This window comes from Bufo bufo, chromosome 10 (genome assembly GCF_905171765.1).
Source record: "Bufo bufo chromosome 10, aBufBuf1.1, whole genome shotgun sequence".
Lineage (NCBI taxonomy): Eukaryota > Metazoa > Chordata > Amphibia > Anura > Bufonidae > Bufo > Bufo bufo.
The window spans coordinates 59,679,422-59,699,873 of record NC_053398.1 but is presented as its reverse complement, the minus strand read 5'-3'; the positions used below and the strand labels follow the sequence as shown (position 1 = coordinate 59,699,873).

At 46.7% G+C, this 20,452-nt stretch overlaps 2 protein-coding genes across 4 annotated transcripts in view; both read left to right on the top strand.

Moving 5' to 3' along the window:
- Positions 1-20,452, top strand: part of LOC120981013 (vascular endothelial growth factor A-like) — an 89,860-nt gene that overhangs the window by 66,597 nt on the left and 2,811 nt on the right. For all 3 annotated transcript variants that reach the window (XM_040410462.1, XM_040410459.1, XM_040410460.1), the window contains one exon: positions 15,183-15,266. In XM_040410462.1, the coding sequence (XP_040266396.1) occupies positions 15,183-15,266 (84 nt within the window). The remainder of the gene's footprint in view (positions 1-15,182; positions 15,267-20,452) is intronic.
- On the top strand, positions 6,457-9,129 carry LOC120981012. The gene is made up of 2 exons (XM_040410458.1): positions 6,457-7,479; positions 8,402-9,129. Exons 1-2 carry the CDS (start codon positions 6,715-6,717, stop codon positions 8,417-8,419), a joined length of 783 nt encoding a protein of 260 aa, XP_040266392.1. The 5' UTR covers positions 6,457-6,714; the 3' UTR covers positions 8,420-9,129.

Here is a 20,452-nt window from a genome sequence, read left to right as displayed (position 1 = left end):
TAACTGCAGGGGTTCCTCTCCTAGGCCAGAATAACAAGCAATATCTCCCTGGGCAGCTGGTGGAACAAAACTACACGCGGGAGGAATCCCCTGCACAGAGGGACCCTTACCCCTCTCTCTGATACGTCTATCCAAACGTATCGCCAAAGACATTGCATTTTCCAAAGTATCAGGGTATTCATGAAAAGCCAGAGCATCCTTCAACCTTTCAGATAACCCCTGACAAAACTGGCTACGTAACGCGGGGTCGTTCCACCCCGACTCAGTAGCCCACCTCCTAAACTCTGTGCAGTAAACCTCAGCAGTATGTTTACCCTGTAGTAAGTTACGTAATTTTGACTCTGCTATTGAAACTCGATCTGGGTCATCGTAAATCAATCCCAGGGCTTTAAAAAATTCCTCCACCGACCGGAGAGCCAGAGAATCGGGCGGCAGGGAAAAAGCCCAGGATTGCGCGTCCCCTTTCAGCAAAGACATGACGATACCCACCCTCTGATCCTCATTACCTGATGAAAATGGGCACAAACGAAAGTACAACTTACATGATTCCTTGAAACGGAAAAAATCATCAGTACCCCCTGCAAATTTCTCCGGAAGAGCGACTTTAGGCTCCCCAACAATTTGACCTGTACCTGAAGCCAACACCCTCTGACACTGTGTGACCGTACTACGTAGATCCGCAACCTCCAGGGACAAACCCTGCATGCGGTCAACCAGTGCTTCAATTGACGCCATCCCATAAACACTGAGAAATGGCGGTCACAGTATGGCGGATTATAATGTCACGGCGGACGTGCACAGTTAAACAGATAACACACCAACCAGGCTCTGGACGAGAGACGGGGGAAGGGTCACCTAATTTATCCCTGACCTCTTTCCCTACAATGCTCAGCCCACAGACCAAATCTTGATGGTAGATTTGCTGTGTCCACCAACCTATGCTAACAGAACCCTGAACTCCCTGAGATGGTGAAGTTGGGAGAAAGGAGCTGCCAGCTCGCACAGAACCTGGATGGGATAGATGACATAAACAACCAAACTAGAAAATACACTTATCTGCAGAGAGCAGGAACAAACAGCCAACCTTCCTTCCTTCCTAGCTTCCAAGACCACAATGAAGAATATAATCCGCTCAGAGCACCTTAGCTGGAGACAATTTAAACTAATGACTCCACCCAGTGCACCTGATGCGAGGCGGATCCAGCACAGCATCAAAACAAATACTAGACTCGTGCTGCAATCCTGGCCGACCTCCGCACATCGTCAGAGTGGGGCATGACAGTAGACTTATTTGTTAAAATATGTTTACTTTTACTGAGTGAGTTTTAATATTTTTTTTTTTATTTATTTAGCTTGTATGTGTGTGTATTTTACAGACATTTGTTTCCAAATATTCTGTGCAGGCAAAATATTTTGCAACAAACATTCAAATGTTTACAATTTTTTACAGTGTTTTTTTTTATGATGCACTTTTTTCTTTTTTTAAGATGCACTGTAATGTGTTAAAATTGATGCTCACATTTAGGTAATAGGATAAGCTTAGCGGTATTTTCTGTGATGTAAGTTTTCATATTCTATATTTTGTTATCTTATTCAAATGTTCAGCTAAGAAGACATTTGTTATACCTGTTATATTTTGTTAATTTATTGAAACCTTCATTTTGGTAACGTACAATGGTTGCACTTTATTTGATGTAAGTATTTCTAATTTTTTTTAAATTAGTAAACTTTTTTTTTTTACATAGTGAAGAGAAATTCTGTAGCAAGTGTAAGTGATGTGGGCAGCATGATATGTGGGTGGGGCTGTGTGTGGGTGTGGCTTAATGGTGGGCGGGGACACAGGGGCCCCATAATCTCCTATTGCCCGGGGGCCCCATGAGTTGTCAGTCCGCCCCTGCTGAATAGATTATATATTATATAATGAAAGTTATTTTTATTGGATATGTAACAATAAGAAGTGTATTACATATAGTAAAACACTATCTCTAAATGGGCCCTGGTGAATATAGTAAAAGCAACACGAGTGGCCAGATACCAATACTATAGAGAGAAAACAAGGTTGTACAAGGGAGCAAATTACCAGTAATGCCTCATTCACATGTCAGTGTTCGGTCAGTGATTTCCATCAGTGATTTTGAGCCAAAACCAAGTGCGGATCTTTCCCTTATACCTTATGTCTGTGGAGGCTCCACTCCTGGTTTTGGCTCACAATCTCTGATGGAAATCACTGAACAAACATTGATGTGTGAATGAAGGTTAGGTTGTCCATGCTTGCAGGTATGTAAAGTGTAATATGCATAGGCACTAACCATTGGCCACCATATAATGAAAGATACATAGGTTCTCATCAGACGTAAGCTGTCTTACCTTGGGAAGAAATTATGTTAGACAAAAGCAAAGACAAGAAAAGAGAATGAAGTTAGAAAATGGTGAAAGAAAGGCGGAAAGTAGGAAGTTGGTGTTCTGAATATAGAATAGTCAATGGTTTAACTTTAGGGGGACCCTTTGTGAATATCAAAGTCATCTAAAAAATGAACAGTTTCTTTATAATGTATCAAACTGGTGTAAAGTAGAACTGGCTTAGTTGCCATAGCAACCAATCAGAGTCCTCCTTTCATTTTTGACAGCTCCTTTGGAAAATGAAACGTGGAATCTGATTGGTTGCTATGGGCAACTAAGACAGTTCTACGTTATACTAGTTTAATAAATGACCCCACAAATTCATACATACTTGGGGTTATTCAGAACAGAGATCACAAAGCCTGATCCTCGAGATCATGACTATCCCAACTACTACCCACCTGTATACTCCTTATTAGGGCAGATGCACACGACCATATGTATTTTGCAGTCCGCAAAACAGAACAGAACAGCTGGTCCCTAATAGATCAGTCCTACCCTTGTCTGTAATGCGGACAATAATAGGACATGCTCTATTTTTTGTCGGAACGGACATACAGATATACGTAAATGGTAGGTACACGGAGTAACTTCAGTTTTTTGTTTTTTTTGGGCGGACCCATTGAAATGAATGGTTCCGCATACGGACCGCACAAAAAAACGCAACGGACACGGAAAGAAAATACGTTCGTGTGCATGAGCCCTTACAGAGAGGGTAGTTCTTTATAAAGATAATGCGATGGTTTATATTACTTATGCAGGCAACACTACCGGTGTCATGAACTATGGAGAATAAGCATTTGGAGACTGAGGACAGGCCTCCCCTGGAAAAGGTTAAACAGTTCATCTTAGACCACACGCTGTTAGGAATCCCACACAGTGGCATAGCGTGGGTTGCCAGCACCCAGGGCAAGCCATGTATTGCGCCCCCCCCAACCTGTGGACACGCCCCTTTTTACAGATAATGTAGTAGTCCTATGTAACACCACAGATAATACAGTGATGAACTCTGAGTACAGATAATGTAGTAGATGGATGGGAGGCCCCAGATTTCAAAACACGCAAAGTGTTACCTGAAGTCTGGGGCCAGGCTGCGGCAGTATGGGCCAAATTCTATATCAACTCTACCATGAAACAGATATGTGTTTGGACATTACATACATCACTACAAAATGTACAAGAGAATACAGCACCACATACCTCTTGCATACAGTGACTTCTCCTGTGATGTAGACTCCTTACTCAATGTCTTCATTCGGAGATAAGTCCACCATGAAACCTTCTTTCACTGCAGAGTTTCACAGAAAAAATGTTTAGAGTCCTCACTTTACTATCATCCTCCTCATCCTGGTGCCTCAATACTGTCATCCTGTTGCTATCCCCAATATAGTGAGGCCGGACGAAGCGGCACGCTTCAGGGGAGGCCGGCATGAGGGGTTTTGTGAGCAAGGGTCAGGGAAGGTAAGGGTTAAGTGGATGAGTGCAGGAAAAGGGGGGAGGAGCTAGAAAGGGGCGGGGAGCGGCAGGCTGAAGTAGTGGTGAGGCAGGTCAGCGCCCGCCATTTTAGGAGCAGAGAGCCAGCATCTGGCAGAGAGCCAACATCTTCTGAACTGCAGCATCGGATTCAGCAATGGCAGAAGCAGTGGAGGTGATGCTGCGGCGCTTGAGGGAAGCGGCGGACACCAGGGGCAGCGACTGGCTGGAGCAGCAGGTGACCGCATTGCTAGGGGGGGCGGAGGTGGGTACGTCTAGCCCTACTCCAGCAGCTACACGGCCGCGGCGGGTACGGCCGCCGGCGCGCCTGAGCCCTGATTTACCCCCCCGGGTCCGGCGCCGTGTCAGGAGCCCCACAAGGGACCCTCCACGCCGGGAGCATTCTAAGGCTACTGCGACCTCCCGGCGTGGGAGGAATCCATATGTCCGGCGGGACCCTCCAGAGGCTGTGGGGCCTTCCCCTCAGCCCATCGCGGCAGCAACAGGGGAGTCAGGACCTGGTTCTGCAGGATCCCCTCCTGTCCCCAGGAGTCGGAGGCCTGCTCAGCGTGGGAGAGGTAGTGGCAGCAGAGGCAGCAGCGGGGCTGCGCGGTCGGCCAGGGCGGCCCGGCGCAGGCCCTTACAGGATGAGCCCCTTTCAGTGGCACACGAGGCTGCGCCTGTAGGTGCCAGGGACGGGCGCAGGCCTTGCCATGATGCGCTTCTTACAGAGGAGGAGGACGAGGCTGTTCTGGACGGCTCCCCGCCCCAGAGCAGGCCTCTTGGGCATGAAGACAGGCGTGCAGATGCTTATATGGAGGACAGGGAGTTGCGCAGGCCATTTCCTGAGGGCGGACAGTTTGCTACTGGTCCTGACACCGTGGAAGACAGAGTGCGTCCCAGAGCCATTCCTAACGCACCCAGCAGTGATCCGCCTGGGGTGCTGCCGTCGAACAGCGCAAGTACCCATCAAAGGAACGTCGTGGATCCAGGAGTCGTCCGTCAGGAATCAGGACCTGCGGCTGCCGGGTTCACAGCACCCGGGCAGTTAGGTGAGACATCACTGGGAACACTGTTATCTATATTTAATGTGGCGCCTGGGGCGGGGGGGAGCAATAGTGCTATTATCGGTGGTTTGGGGCGCTTGCTGTGTGGTTTAGCTGGGGTTAGTCAGGATAGGGGGGCAATGGGGGCTACCCCCTTAGCAGCGTGGGGGTTGGGGGCAGAAAATAGCAATGTACCGGCGACCGCTAACAATAGTAATGTAGCAGTGGCCAATAGCACAGGTGTAGCCGAATCAGTGTCAGTGCAGACGCAGGCGGGAGGTGAGGAGGATAGGCCCAGATTAGATGACGCCGCAAAAGGGGAGGTGTATGTTTGCTTTGAGGGTCCCCTGGGAGCGCATTTGAAAACGGAGGTGCGTGAGAAAATTTGGAAGGGAGAGTATATAGAAATTTTTTCGCTGCTTCCGTTGGAGCGGTTCAACCTTGATGTGGTAAAAAAGGACGGAGTAAGAAAGGAGGATGATGATAAGCGTCGCTATCGCCTTATCCCTAGGTCATTTAGTAATTGGCTACAGGCCTTTGCTATTTTGGCAAGTGTGATTGGGGAGAAGAGTCCGGAATGCTGTTCCCCTTTATTTTGCTATCTGGATGCTATTGGGGAAGCCTATAGAGTGTATGGGGGTTCCGGGTGGTTACGGTATGACGAGCAGTTTCGTCAGAGGAAAGCAGTCCGTCCTAATATGAGATGGGACCATAAGGACATTGCGTTATGGATGAGGGTGACAGCGCCAGGTAGGAGTGGTCAGTCCTTTCGGAGTGAGTCAGGGGTTGGGGTACAGCAAGGTACAGGGACGCCCCCAGTTGGAAGAGGATACTGCTTCCTTTTCAATGAGGGAAGTTGCAAATTCGGCCAAAAATGCAAATTTAGGCATGAATGTTCCGTGTGTGGCGGGGGCCATGGGGCTAGCAGATGTTTTAGAGGGGGTAGACAAAGGGGGGGGGGATAGTTTTGCAAAAGGGGCAGACCCCAGTGCGAGTGGAAAGGATGGTGGGGCATCTAAATAGATATCCGAACCAGGAGTTAGCTGAATTTTTGTATTCAGGGTTTAAGTTCGGTTTTCATATACCTTCACACCCGTTACCAGTCTTAGAGAAGCGGAAGAATTTGCGCTCGGCATTGCAGTTCCCGGACATAGTGACAGGAAAGTTAGCTAAAGAGGTTTCCCTAGGGAGGATGGATGGTCCGTTTGTTACATCACCCATCAGTAACTTGCGAGTTTCCCCTTTGGGTTTGATCCCTAAGAAGGAGCCTAATAAATTTAGGCTCATCCACCATTTATCATTCCCTAAGGGTGCGTCGGTCAATGAGGGCATTGACCCGGAACTTTGTTCTGTGGTTTATGCTTCCTTTGATGCGGCTGTGGAATGGGTAAGGAAGCTGGGTCCGGGTACCCTGTTGGCAAAATGTGACATTGAAGCGGCATTTCGGTTGTTGCCGGTTCACCCGGATAGTTTGTATTTACTGGGTTGTTTTTGGAATGGCGCATATTTTGTGGATAGGTGTTTGCCAATGGGCTGTTCAATATCGTGTGCATATTTTGAGCGTTTTAGTTCTTTTCTGGAGTGGGTGGTGGTTCAGGAATCAGGTTGTCACTCTGTCATTCATTATTTGGATGATTTCCTGTGTTTGGGGCCGGGGGGATCTAGGGTTTGTTCGTTGTTGTTATCCACATTACAGTCTGTTTTTGAGTGTTTTGGAGTCCCGTTAGCGGTGGACAAAACGGTGGGGCCGGCTACTGAGCTAAGCTTTTTGGGTATTGTCATAGATACACAGCGGATGGAGTGTAGGCTACCAGTAGACAAAGTGTCAGATTTAAGAACAGAGGTGGCGGCGGCATTGACAGCAAAAAAGATTCGTCTGCGGGACCTGCAGTCTTTGTTGGGCAAATTAAATTTTGCATGCAGAATCCTACCTATGGGCCGCATTTTTAGTAGGAGGTTGGCTTCGGCGACAGGAGGGGTGGTGTCTCCCCACCATTTTATTAGACTAGGCAGTGAGTTGAAAGGGGATTTGAAAGTTTGGGATTCCTTTTTAAAACAGTTTAATGGCAGAGCATTAGTTATGGGGGGGGTGGTTGATGCGTTTGATTTCGAATTGTTTACGGATGCTGCGGGTGGAGCGGGTTTTGGGGCGTACTGTGAAGGGCAGTGGTGTGCGGGTCGGTGGCCTGAGTCCTGGGTACGAAAAGGGTGGGTAAAAAACGTGGCATTGTTGGAACTCTTCCCCATTGTGTTGGCAGTCACGCTCTGGGGGGAGAAGTTTCGGCACAAGAAGGTTCGTTTCCATTGTGACAACTTGGGAGTTGTGCAAGCCATCAACAGTGTAACGGCTTCTTCCCCCCCAGTTATTTGCCTATTGCAGCAGTTGGTTCTCCGGTGCTTGTCCCTTAATGCTTGGGTGTTTGCGGTGCATGTGCCTGGTTCCTCTAACTGTATAGCTGACGCACTTTCTCGTTTTCAGTGGGAGCGGTTTCGCCAGCTGGCCCCGGAGGCGAGTCAGGTCGGATTGGTGTGTCCAGAGTCGTTGTGGGAGATCCTGGAGGTACCGTAGCTTGTCTGTTGCAGGCATCATTGAGTGAAGGCACGTGGAGGATGTACGATAGGGCTTGGAGTAGGTGGCAGCAGTGGTGTAATGACCTAGGGGTCGAGGTACTGGACGGGGAAATTCCGTTGTTACTGTTCATTGGCCACGTGAAGGATCAAGGTTGGTCGGTTGCCAAGATCAATGGTTGCATGGCGGGCTTGGCTTTCGGATTCAAGTTGCGGAATTCCCCGGACATTACTAAGTCCTTTTTGGTCCGACAAATTTTGAAGGGTTATAGAAGGTTTCAGCGTGTCAAAGATTCCCGCCTACCGGTGTCCTTTTCGTTATTGTTACAGTTAGGGGAGCAGGTAGCTGGAGTGTGTCGCTCGGCTTGGGAGGTGAGCTTATTTAGACTAGCCTTTGCTCTGGCTTTTTTCGGAGCCTTTCGTTTAGGGGAGTTAGTGTGTGCAAGTGTGCAGCGGGAAGGGGGTCTGAGGAGTGAGGATGTAACGTTATATGACGACAGGGTGCTGATTTATCTGAGATTTTCAAAGACGGATCAGGAGGGGAGGGGTCATTTAGTCTCATTGTTTGAGGTGCCGGGATGTCTAGTGTGTCCAGTACGGTGTTTGCGTGATTTTCAAGGAAGGGCAGGGGTCGCGGCAGGCCCGATTCTCAGACATGAGGATGGCTCCTTTTTATCGCGATTTCAATTTATAGCGGTATTCAAGAAATGTTTGCGTAATCTAGGAATGGACTCTGGCAAGTTTACGGGTCATTCCTTCAGGATAGGTGCTGCCACGGAGGCTGCTCGCTTGGGGGTGCGAGATGAAGTGATTAAGCGTATTGGGAGGTGGGAGTCGGAGCGTTTTCGGCTGTATGTGCGTTTAGGGGCAGTTTAAGGCTGTGTCTAACCATGTTTGTCTCGTTCTTTTTTCAGGTGATGCCCCGTTATTAGTTTGGATCCTGGGCCATTCGTTCGTGTTCTGGGGGGCATTACGAGCGGATGTTCGGCAGAATGGGCGGCAGCTGGGGTTTGATCGGGGGACAGCCATAGTAAGATGGATCGGACGCAGAGGTATGGTGTGGGGTAGTGTTTTGCAGGAGGTTCATCGGCAAGCCAGGTTAGATAGAGTCCCAGATATCTTGGTGTTGCATGTTGGGGGAAATGACCTAGGGGTCCGACCTTGCAGAGAGTTGATCAGGGATATACGTTTTGATTTTTTGCGTTTGTGGTCCCTCTTCCCGTCAGTTGTCACTGTGTGGTCGGATATTGTCCCCAGGAAGGTCTGGAGGGAGGCGAGATCGGTTGAAAGGCTGAATAAGGCTAGGATTAAGCTGAACAGGGTGATTGGGCGGTTCTGTGCCAAACATGGGGCGGTGGTGGTGAGGCACCCCGAGTTGGAAGCAGGAACAGGAGGCTTTTGGAGACAGGATGGAGTCCACCTCAATGCGGTGGGCATTGATTTGTGGTCACTGGACTTGCAGGGAGGTATTGAAACAGCCCTCCGGGTGTGGCGGAACGCGCGAGCTTAAGGGCTGTCAAGCTGCGCGTTGTTGGCGGGGGGAGGTCATAGAAGCTGGGGCTACTGGATGGTAACGGTGAATGAGAGGGCCTCAATGGTGGGGCTGGACTCTCAGAGTTGGGGCACCTGGTTGGCTTGGTATGGCGTCCGTCAGTTGGTGTCCCCGAGCTTGTGGTACGCGGCTGGGGGCAAGATGGAATTGCCGTGGTGGTTTGTGGTCGTTTAAGGTGCAGTTAGGCGGCTTCTAGGACCTCCCTCGTCAGTTAGACATGTATATATTTATATATATATGTCATTGTTATATCAAGTGTTATGTTTATTCATGTTATTTATATTATTTAATAAAAGACGGCTGCTGTGGCCGATTTAATCCAAACAGTGGCTGTGTGTGGTTATTGGGAGAGGAAATGGGGAAGGTTAGTTAGCTAAATGATGGGGTAGTGGACCCGAGCGTAGCCAATAACCCTACTCAAGTGAGGCCGGACGAAGCGGCACGCTTCAGGGGAGGCCGGCATGAGGGGTTTTGTGAGCAAGGGTCAGGGAAGGTAAGGGTTAAGTGGATGAGTGCAGGAAAAGGGGGGAGGAGCTAGAAAGGGGCGGGGAGCGGCAGGCTGAAGTAGTGGTGAGGCAGGTCAGCGCCCGCCATTTTAGGAGCAGAGAGCCAGCATCTCCCTCCCTCCCTCCCGTAGTGTGTACTTGGATGTTTCAGGGCGGCAACGGTATATTATAGAGGGGATGCATATATAAAAAAAAAAAAAAAAAAATGTGTATTTTATAAATAAATAAATGTATAAAAAAAAAAAAAAAAAAATGGACAAGGGGTGGTGGACGGAGTGTGTCGTTAAGTGTTGCGTTTGTCGCAGCAGTCGTGGCGGGGGGAGGTCATAGAAGCTGGGGCTACTGGATGGTAACGGTGAATGAGAGGGCCTCAATGGTGGGGCTGGACTCTCAGAGTTGGGGCACCTGGTTGGCTTGGTATGGCGTCCGTCAGTTGGTGTCCCCGAGCTTGTGGTACGCGGCTGGGGGCAAGATGGAATTGCCGTGGTGGTTTGTGGTCGTTTAAGGTGCAGTTAGGCGGCTTCTAGGACCTCCCTCGTCAGTTAGACATGTATATATTTATATATATATGTCATTGTTATATCAAGTGTTATGTTTATTCATGTTATTTATATTATTTAATAAAAGACGGCTGCTGTGGCCGATTTAATCCAAACAGTGGCTGTGTGTGGTTATTGGGAGAGGAAATGGGGAAGGTTAGTTAGCTAAATGATGGGGTAGTGGACCCGAGCGTAGCCAATAACCCTACTCATGTGGTAGAGCCAGACAGATAGTCCCCCATAATAACATGCTCCCAAACTGTCCTCCATGTGGTAATAATGTTCCCTACAGCAGGGTTCCTCAACTCCATTCTTTAGGGCCCACCTGACGGTCATGTTTTCAGTGTAAAGAAGAGGACCGGCACTCGCAAATGGAATTTTCACTGCTGTGGTTTATTCAGTCACTTTTAAAGACATAGACACAGTGAAAATTCCATTTGCGAGTGCCGGTCCTCTTCTTTACATTGTTTGCTGGGATGCCGACCTTTTGACACGTGCACCGCAGCCATCACAAGGCAGTGCCGACCCTTATCTTCAATGGTCATGTTTTCAGGTCTTCCTTACTACTGAATAGGTGATATAATTAGTGTCAGTGCATCAGGACTAACCACAGGTATTCATTCTAGGGATATTCTGAAATCATGACTGGTTGGTGGGCCCGGAGGACTGGAGTTGACACACTACCCTACAGTATCTCTAATAGCAACACCATTAATATGTGCTCAATAATAATGCCCCCATAGTGTCACGGACGTACCGAGACATACGGACGTCCCCGAGACAGTGGGTGACAGAAGATCTGTGAGACTGGCAACACGTGCTCTGATCTTATAGGTTTCCTTGTGGATCAATAGACGTCTGTGTTGTTTCTGATACTGGCCACACCTCTAACCTCCAGGTGTTGCTTTTATGGTCATTTAAAGAGGAGCTTTCATGGGTCCAGACATTATAAACTAAGTATCAGGATACGTATGGCATAGTGCAGGAATCTGCACTTGCTATTTTTTCTGGGCGCAGCTCCGTTTGCCCGCTGTGGCACCCGCTATATTCTCCTGCCTGGTATGCAAATTTTATCATCGGTACAGGGAGGAGGAGACTGCCCTGTTTCTCAATGGGCATCTCCTTCCCCCTGGCTGTAGCGCTGTCCAATCGCAGCAGAGAGCGTCACAGCCAGGGAGTAGGTGAGTTTTTTTCTTCTCCTGGCTGTGATGCTCTCCACTGCGATTGGACAGCACTACAGCCAAGGAGAAGGAGACGCCCATTGAGTAACAGGGCAGTCTCCTCCTCCCTATACCGATGCTAAAATTAGCATACCAGGTGGGAGAATAAAACGGTGGCCACAGCGGGCGAATGGAGCGGCACCCAGAAAATATTGTACAAGCAGTTAGATCCCTGCACTATGCCCTACATATCCTGATACTTCGTTTATAATGTCTGGACCCATGAAAGGTCCTCTTTAAATGACCACAATAGCAACACCTGGAGGTTAGAGGTGTGGCCAGTATCAGAAACAACACAGACGTCTATTGATCCACAAGGAAACCTATCAGATCAAAGCACGTGTTGCCAGTCTCACAGATCTTCTGTCACCCATGAAAGATCCACTAAACGTTCCTTATGTATAGTTGCTTCTACCACAATGCTGTGCGGTTTATAGCTGCAGTGGTATCTGTGGTCTGCTGGTGTTTGGTTCTCGGCTGAGTTTCTGTTGCTGCCATAGCTACTGGACAGTTAAGTGTTTCCTTTCCCTTTTGCATTTTTTTTTGTTCGTCTGTGTGTTGTTTTTCCCCTGACCTTTGTTGTAGGCCTGAGGGAGACTCCTGGTCATCCTTCCTTTCTGAAGGAACAGGTAGTCTCAGTCCTATCACTATCGCCAGGGTCCTATAGGGTCAGTTAGGACTCTAGGTACTCCTGCGTATGAACTCACCTACCTTTGGGGTCTGTTCATACTGATAGCCAGTCAGGACTGTGACTAGGGATTTGACTAGGAGGTGTCCTTCTTTCTTCCCCTGCTTTCAGGCCTTGTTCCCTGTTCCCTCTCCTTCGTCAAACAAACGGGCATGACACATAGGGCCTCTAATAGAAATAAGGCCTCCAATAGTGCCCCAACAGCAGCAACAGAAGGGGCATATATATATATATATATATATATATATATATATATATATATATATATATATATATATTACAGAGGGGGCATTATACAGATGAAACTCGAAAAATTTGAATATTGTGCAAAAGTTCATTTACGGATGGAGTAGAGTTAACTCTCCTGTTTTCTAAGATTTCTGAGTTGCGTTATCTAATCTAAGCAAACACCTTCAATTGCTTTTTAATGGCTTTTGTCTCAAGATAACGAAATGAGTTAAGAAATTTTAGTTAAGAGCTGGAGTGCTAACCCTGCTACATCTGTATTTCAGTAATGCAAATTAAAAGGAATTGAATTAATGCAGCCTAAAATTAGAATTTTGTGAAAAGGTTCAATATTCTAGGCTCAAAGTGTCACTCTAGTCAGCTAATTAGTCCATACCCCCTGAGCAAAGGGTACCTCAAAATTGTGACTTTGGGGTTTCATAAGCTATAACAAATAAAGGCTTGAAATATCTCGCTTTGCATATAATGAGTTGATCTCATATGTTAGTTTCACAATTTAAGTTGCATTACTGAAATAAAAGAACTTTGCACGATATTAAAATTTTTCGAGCTTCATCTGTATATACCAATAATACAGAGGGGCCATTATATATACTAATAATACAGAGGGGTCCATTATATATCCTAATATTACAGAGAAGCCATTATATATATAATAATTATACAGGTGGGCCATTATATATTATACAGGTGGGCCATTATATATTATACAGGTGGGCCATTATATATTATACAGAGGGGCCATTATATATATATATATATATATATATATATATATATATATATACTGCTCAAAAAAATAAAGGGAACACTTAAACAACACAATGTAACTCCAAGTCAATCACACTTCTGTGAAATCAAACTGTCCACTTAGGAAGCAACACTGAGTGACAATCAATTTCACATGCTGTTGTGCAAATGGGATAGACAACAGGTAGAAATTATAGGCAATTAGCAAGACACCCCCAATAAAGAAGTGGTTCTGCAGGTGGTTATCACAGACCACTTCTCAGTTCCTATGCTTCCTGGCTGATGTTTTGGTCACTTTTGAATGCTGGCGGTGCTTTGAATGCTGGCCTGAAGCTTATGAGGCAGAATGGAGGGGATGGGAGCCATAGGCTTCCAATGCCCTCATTTTACTGCCTGCTGCCTGGCGCCCCCTGAAATTTGGTGCCCGGGGCAACAGCCCCCCTGCCCCCCGCTAAGCCACTGATCCTACACACTTGCAAATATTCTAGAAATATTTTTATTTTTTACAATTTGTTCCATATTGTATCCATTTTTGTTCTGGATTTCTCTGACTCTTTTTCATCTGTATTTGCACCATTTTGTTGTTTTTGTAACATTGCTGAAATAAAAGAACAAATATGGCCATGTGTACTATGCAAATACAAAACACCTGTTTTTCTGTTCAACCCATTGCCTTCTATGGGATAAAATAATACCAATACAGATCTGTTGGAACATGGTAGATATTGAAAAAACACTATTTGCATGAAGATTGAATATAAAAAACTGAAATGTGACTACAGATCTGTAATGCAGATGTGTGGATGAGTCCTTATAGTGGGTATACATGTAACACAGTTACACACTGCAGATTTATGTGCAGAAAACCCAAATGTAATCCTCACCAAAACCGCACTCCCCCCCCCCCCCCCCCCCCCCCCCCCCCATAAATCTGCACTATTTATCAAATTTGTTGTGTGGTTTTTGGTGCAGATTTGATGTGGATTTTCCACAGATCTCCCTCTATTAAAAAGGCTGAAATATGCACCAAAAAAAACACACAACGCAAAAACAATTGACATGCTGCAAATTTCAGAATCCGCAGGTCGATTTCCGCACCTAAGGCTACATGCACACGACCGTTGGGCCCGCAAACGGCGGGTCGGCAATCCGCGGCTGCTGGCCGTGTGCACTCGCACCACGGATGCGGACCCATTTACTTGGATTCCGGAGATGCGGAAGGGAGTCACGGAACCGAACACCAGAAGCACTACGGAGTGTTGCGCACCACAAAAAAATATGACGTCATTTTTTTTGAGTTGCGGACTGACCACGGATCCATTCAATTTGAATGAGTCCGGCCCGCTGCACGGATGTTGCCCTAGCATTGGGGACCGCAATTTCGGTCCCCAATGCACGGAACGGCTGCACAATGGCCCTGTGCATGAGGCCTAAGATAAAACAGGAACACGGATCCGCTATTTGCGGACCGCAAAAAACATGTGCATGTAGCCTTAAACAGCACAGATATTGTCAGCAAGCTGAAAAAAAAGCATCTAGCCCCATTATCAGACAGAATCAGCAATGAACATCCAATCAATGGGAAGCAGAAACATTGAAATCTCCTCCAAAATCGTGCAATAAACAGCATGTAATACAGAAAAATCTGATTTCAAATTTAGCTGGGGAAACAAGTTGATTTTTGAGGCAGATTCAGCATCTGATTTTTTTTTTTGCTCCTTAAATAAGGGGATAGACATGGAACATTCCATAGGATAGACAGACACAGAACGTTCTATAGACTGGATGAAGCAGAATACATTGGGACCAATTTAGCTCCTTTCAGTTCATTTCATGTTCCCTCACCTCAGTTAAACCCTCATGAGCTGAATTTTTCCTTCCCTCGGCTGAGTTTTATTTGCTGATGTCAGAAATGCTTGATAGATGAACTACGTATCTTTATGCTAAATTCAGCTCTGACTGCAGCTGAACAACAGCTGTGGAGTCACCAGCCGACTGCCATCCGCGCCATCGATACAGCCAGCATGTGGCATTAATTCAGTGTACCCTCTCTTCTTCCATTGGTTTAGTACGGCTTTTCTTCTTTCATATCCCAGCACAACATATGACCTTTTACTAGACCTTTTCTTAAAATATAGAACATATTGTCCCCATTACATTAGCTACTCTCACTCTGCATGGTTTTCTTTTACAGGCTCTCTTCCACTTCAGGTGACAAAAAAGCTAAGAAAAGGAGGCGGAAAGGGAAAAAGGGGAAAGGAGCCTCTAAAAATGCCAGGTTTGTAGCAGGAAGAAGGATGAGTGACATTTTAGCGTGTGGTAGCAATCACTGGGTCATGGGAAGGCCTGCTGAGATGTCAAAGGGTAGAGATCAAAGGGAAAGATTCTACAAAAAGGGATCATGTTAGTTTGCTTTTGTAACACTGGAAATGAAATGACACTGAAATCCTACACACGTCACATAGCAATATGCCTAGTCATCAGTCGTCTAGAATGACGAGTCTGTTCCAGTTTAACTTTTTTATCTTTACCCTATGTTTTAGTAGCATTTCTGTTTGAGATTCATGTTAATGGATTGGTTAGATGGTCACATATACACACATACAGCATATAGCATATAACAAACCATGGCAACACAACAAAATGAGAAATTCACTTTTACAGATATAATCAACCTCTGTTTTGTATTTATATGTTGTGCCCCTACATGCGCCCATATACACCATACTTGCCCACACCCTCCTCCGTGTATAGGACCAATAGTCTGCTTTTTATGTAGCATCTACTTACTATACTCCACTTCTGTTTATATTAGTAACGGACATTTTTGCCCAATAACCACACTGTCAGATTGTACTGCTTGAAGGGGCTTCATTAAAACTTACCTTGTACAGTTTACTACAGGAACATCATAACCTGTCAAACCCTAAAAGTGTATTTCTGCAAACTGGATGAAACATGATGGGACAGTACACACAGTTTAGGAGATAGGACAACCAAAAGATAAAAAACAAGGAGACTATACAACTGCTGTAGCAGCACCCGGAACTGTGCATGCTGCAGCACAGATACCCCCAACCTGGGCTGACAACAACCGATATGACCTTGTAGCCCTTCCCTAAACACTATGGGTGTTACCTATGTCTTCTCCACCCAGAACAGACGCTCTTCTTTCAACTAGTCAAAGGGTCATTCCATGTCAAGTGGACGAGCCTAAAAATCTGACCCTCTCCAAATTCAATACAATTTTTTTAATCTGGGCCTCTGTTAGTTCCAGAGTTTCAAGCAGCTGATGATGGACCCAGGGCCGGCCTTTGGGGTGTGCGGGCTGTGCGGCCGCACAGGGCGCCATAGCAACAGGGGCGCCGGGCGGCCGACAGCTCGCAATGTAATATGCGGCAGGCGAGGCGGCACTTGTGTTCTCCCTCGGGGCGGGGCAGGCACTGAGATGAGCCAGGGCTGGAGATGATAGTTCTCTGCCCCGCCGCCGATGTTCTATTCAGCAGCGCAGTGGAGAAGGAGTCTCTCCCTCCCCCTGTGCTGCTGCTGCCCCCGCCGCTGCCAATAAGAGAGACGGGAGGAGGAGGGGAGGGGCTGTGGCCACTGCGCCACCAATGAAGATAACTGACCTGTAATACAAATACAGGAGGCGGGTGCCGGAATCAAATAGCCGGCACCCAACCTCTGTGACAGGGAGCTGCGATCAGCTGCAGTTGAGTTAACCCTTCAGGTGCGGTACCTGAAAGGTTAACTGCCGCTGATCGCAGCTCCCTGTCACAAAGGTCGGGTGCCGGCTATTTGATTCCGGCACCCGCCTCCTGTATTTGTATAAGAAACGTTGGTGGCACAGTGCGCCCCCCCCCCCCCCCCAACACCCCAGTATAAGAAACATTGGTGGCTCAGTGGGAAGTGCCAATGAGGGTTAAAAAATAATTTAAAAAATTAACTCACCTCCTCCAGATGATCGCGTAGCTGCCGGTCTCCTGTTCTTTCTTCAGGACCTGTGGTGACGTCACTGAGCTTATCACATGGTCCATTACCATGGTGATGGATCATGTGATGAGCACAGTGATGTCACCCCAGGTCCTGAAGAAAGAATAGGAGACTATCATTTGGAGGAGGCGAGTTAATTATTTTTTTATTTTTTAACCCTCATTGGCACTGCCCACTGCGCCACCAATGTTTATTATATTGAGGGGGGGCGCACTGCACCACCAATGTTTATTATATTGAGGGGGGGCGCACTGCACCACCAATATTTATTATATTGCGCCACCAATGTTTATTATATTGGGGGGGCGCACTGCGCCACCAATGTTTATTATACTGGGGAGTTGGGGGGGGCGCACTGCACCACCAATGTTTATTATACTGGGGGGGGCGCACTGTGCCAATGTTATATTGGGGGGGCGCACTGTGCCAATGTTTATTATATTGGGGGGGGCGCACTGCCCCACCAATGTTTATTATACTGGGGTGTTGGGGGGGCGCACTGCGCCACCAATGTTTATTATACTGGGGGGAATTATGGGCCAGTGCACAGGTGCGGTGATCGGATGGATGTTCTCAGCTGGACACCGGGCGACACTGCGCATGCGCTGGGAGCCTCACCAGTGGTTAGGGTAGGGAAAAAGCACTGGCCTGTACGTAATTTTTCCCTTCCCTAACCGCTGGTGAGGCTCCCGATGCATGCGCAGTGTCGGCCGGTGTCCAGCTGAGAACATCCATCCGATCGCAGGCACTGGCCCATAGTTTTTCCCTACCCTAAACGCCGGCGAGGCTCCTGGCGCATGCGCACTCTGCTGTGAAATTTCCCTAACCTGTCGTTGTGCGCCTGCGCAGCGCTGCACACCTCCTCACGTCATGTCCGGTGCGACCGGAAGTGACGAGGGTAGGGAAGTACAACATTACACGGGCCTTTGGGGTGTGCGGGCTGGTAACTACTTGGTTGGATAGTCAGCCAGCCTATGCCATGATGCCAGCAACAAGCAGTGTTTTTTTTTTTTGGGGGGGGGGGGGGGGGGCGCCACAAGGTTAGCTCGCACAGGGCGCCTGAACACCTAAGGCCGGCCCTGGATGGACCAGCTGTAATGCGCTGCTTGCTGCGTGACCCAAAGTGGCAACTTTGTCAAGGCACAGTATCTTAAGTAGTTAAGCTAGGAGGCTGACATTTTGCAGGTTAGTAACTACTTAGTCTAAGTCCCCTTGCAAAGTTTGGTGCCTGACTCAATTTTTCGATGCCATCAAAATAGGCAAAAAAAATGACAAATGACTGTAAAGGGCCTACTTTGACTGCCCACTGCTCCTGACATGCATGTGCGATCAGGCTGTAATTTTTGCCAGGAGTTATGGCCCATGCGATATATGTTAAGGTCACATACACATGCTAACCAACTTGGAGACAAGATATGATTAGACAAAGAAATTACATTTCATATTTTTGCCAATTTTTACTCTTGGGGTGGAAATATCTCAAATGTGTAATTTTTTTTTTTATTAATCTCATCTAAAAGTGTTTTTTTTGCCACAAAAGTCACCCTGTTTTATCTTTGACCCGGCCTTATGTTGGCCAGAACTAAGCTCACAAGGATGTACCTATTTTAAATGTGTGCATGAACTTCACTACAAGGAGACATTTTTGGTGGCCTCCTGTCTGACAGGCTGGTGAGCCAGAAACATAAGATTATGTAGTGCTGCCTCCTAGCTTAACTACTTAAGATACTGTGCTTTGACAAAGTTGCCACTTTGGGTTACGCAGCAAGCAGCGCATTACAGCTGGTTCATCATCAGCTGCCTGAAACTCTGGAACCAACAGAAGCACAGATGAAAAAGATTGTAAGATTTAATATAGGACCCTAGGGAACATCTGTGCAAAATTTTATTCAATTTGGAGAGGGTCGGATTTTTAGGTTGGTCCACTTGACATGGAATGACCCCAAAGGTAATCTGCATGTGCCTCAATGTCTAGCAGCGTCTCCATAAATCATAATCACAAATGATAGCTGATTAAAGTGTCCATCTAAGGGACATTCCACCCAACCATTAACAATATGGAAATACTTAGCTTTTGATAACAGCTCTTGAAGAGGACCTTTTAATGTTATTTTTTTAGTTTAGATAAAAACCTTTACCGCTGATGCTGCCACCCTGCCTGTTTTCTTCAAATGTTGCTCCTACACCCCGCTGGGCCCCCCCTGCAGTTTTCCAGCTCAGTATTTTAATACTGATCATCGGTACAGGGAGGAGGAGACGCCAGGGTTTCTCAATGGGCGTTTCCTTCTCACTGGCTGTGCCGCGATCCAATCACAATGGAGAGCGTCTCAGCCAGGGAGAAGGTGAGCTTTTTTTCTACCTGGCTGTGACGCTCTCTGCTGTGATTGGATCGCGGCACAGACAGGGATAAGGAGACACCCATTGAGAAACCCTGGAGTCTCCTCCTCCCTGTACAGATGCTCAGTATTAAGATACTGAGCTGGAAAACTGCAGGGGGGCACAGTGGGGTGTAGGAACGATATTTGGCAAAAAAAGGCAGGTACCCCGCAAGTAAAGTTTTTTTTTTTTTTTTTATCTAAACTAAAAAATAAACATTAAAGGTCCTTTTTAAGATACATACATGCTCATGGAAAAATTAGATCACTAAAGCATATTTAAAGAGTTACTTATACCACACAATTCTTCCTGGAAGTCTGAAGTCGAACCCTCAGATACTGGAAATACTAATCAAATGTCCAAGAATTAGGAACATTACATTTAGGGCTACCAAACATACAGGATTATATAGCATTACATATTGGTTATATCCAGTAATGTCTCCTGAAATAGATGTTCTCTTTCCTCATTTTCTCCATTCAGCCCAGATCACCATGTCGACTTCTTTAAGCCACTTCTTGTCTCTGCAGAGTTTGCAATAAAGACATCTCAGATTCCTCACTTTTCCATCATTCTACCCCCTCTTACTGAAGAAATAACAGTACCATACAGATAGTCCCCCCACAGTAATAAGTACTATCAATTGTAATCCTCTCCAAGACTACCATGATTACTAATGGTGCCCCCTACAGTGGTAAAGCTCCCTGAGAGTGCCCCTGTTTAGTAGAAATGCCCTTAATACTGTGCTCAGCAATAATAATACCCCCATTACTACAGTAGTAATATTTCCCTATAGTGCTCTCAGTAGCCCCCCTAGAATTTATAATACCCACTTGTAGAGCCCCAAGTTGTTATAATGCCTCCTATAGTGCCCCCTCTGTAGTTATAATGTCCCCTCTAGTACAGTACCCACAGTAGTTATAATGTCCCTTTAGTATAATTGCCCTTGAGTTGCCCCAAGTATTATAGTGGCCCTGTAGTGCCTCTGGTACTCATAATGTTCCTATAGTGCCCCAGTATTTATAATAGTGCCTCCAGTACTTGTAATGTCCCCCCTAAATAATTCCTAGTATTTGTAATACCTCCCATATAGTG

What these genes read in the sequence shown, in the direction of transcription:
- LOC120981012 (XM_040410458.1), top strand. Translation starts at nt 6,715, where the DNA reads ATGGAGTGTAGGCTACCAGTAGACAAAGTGTCAGATTTAAGAACAGAG.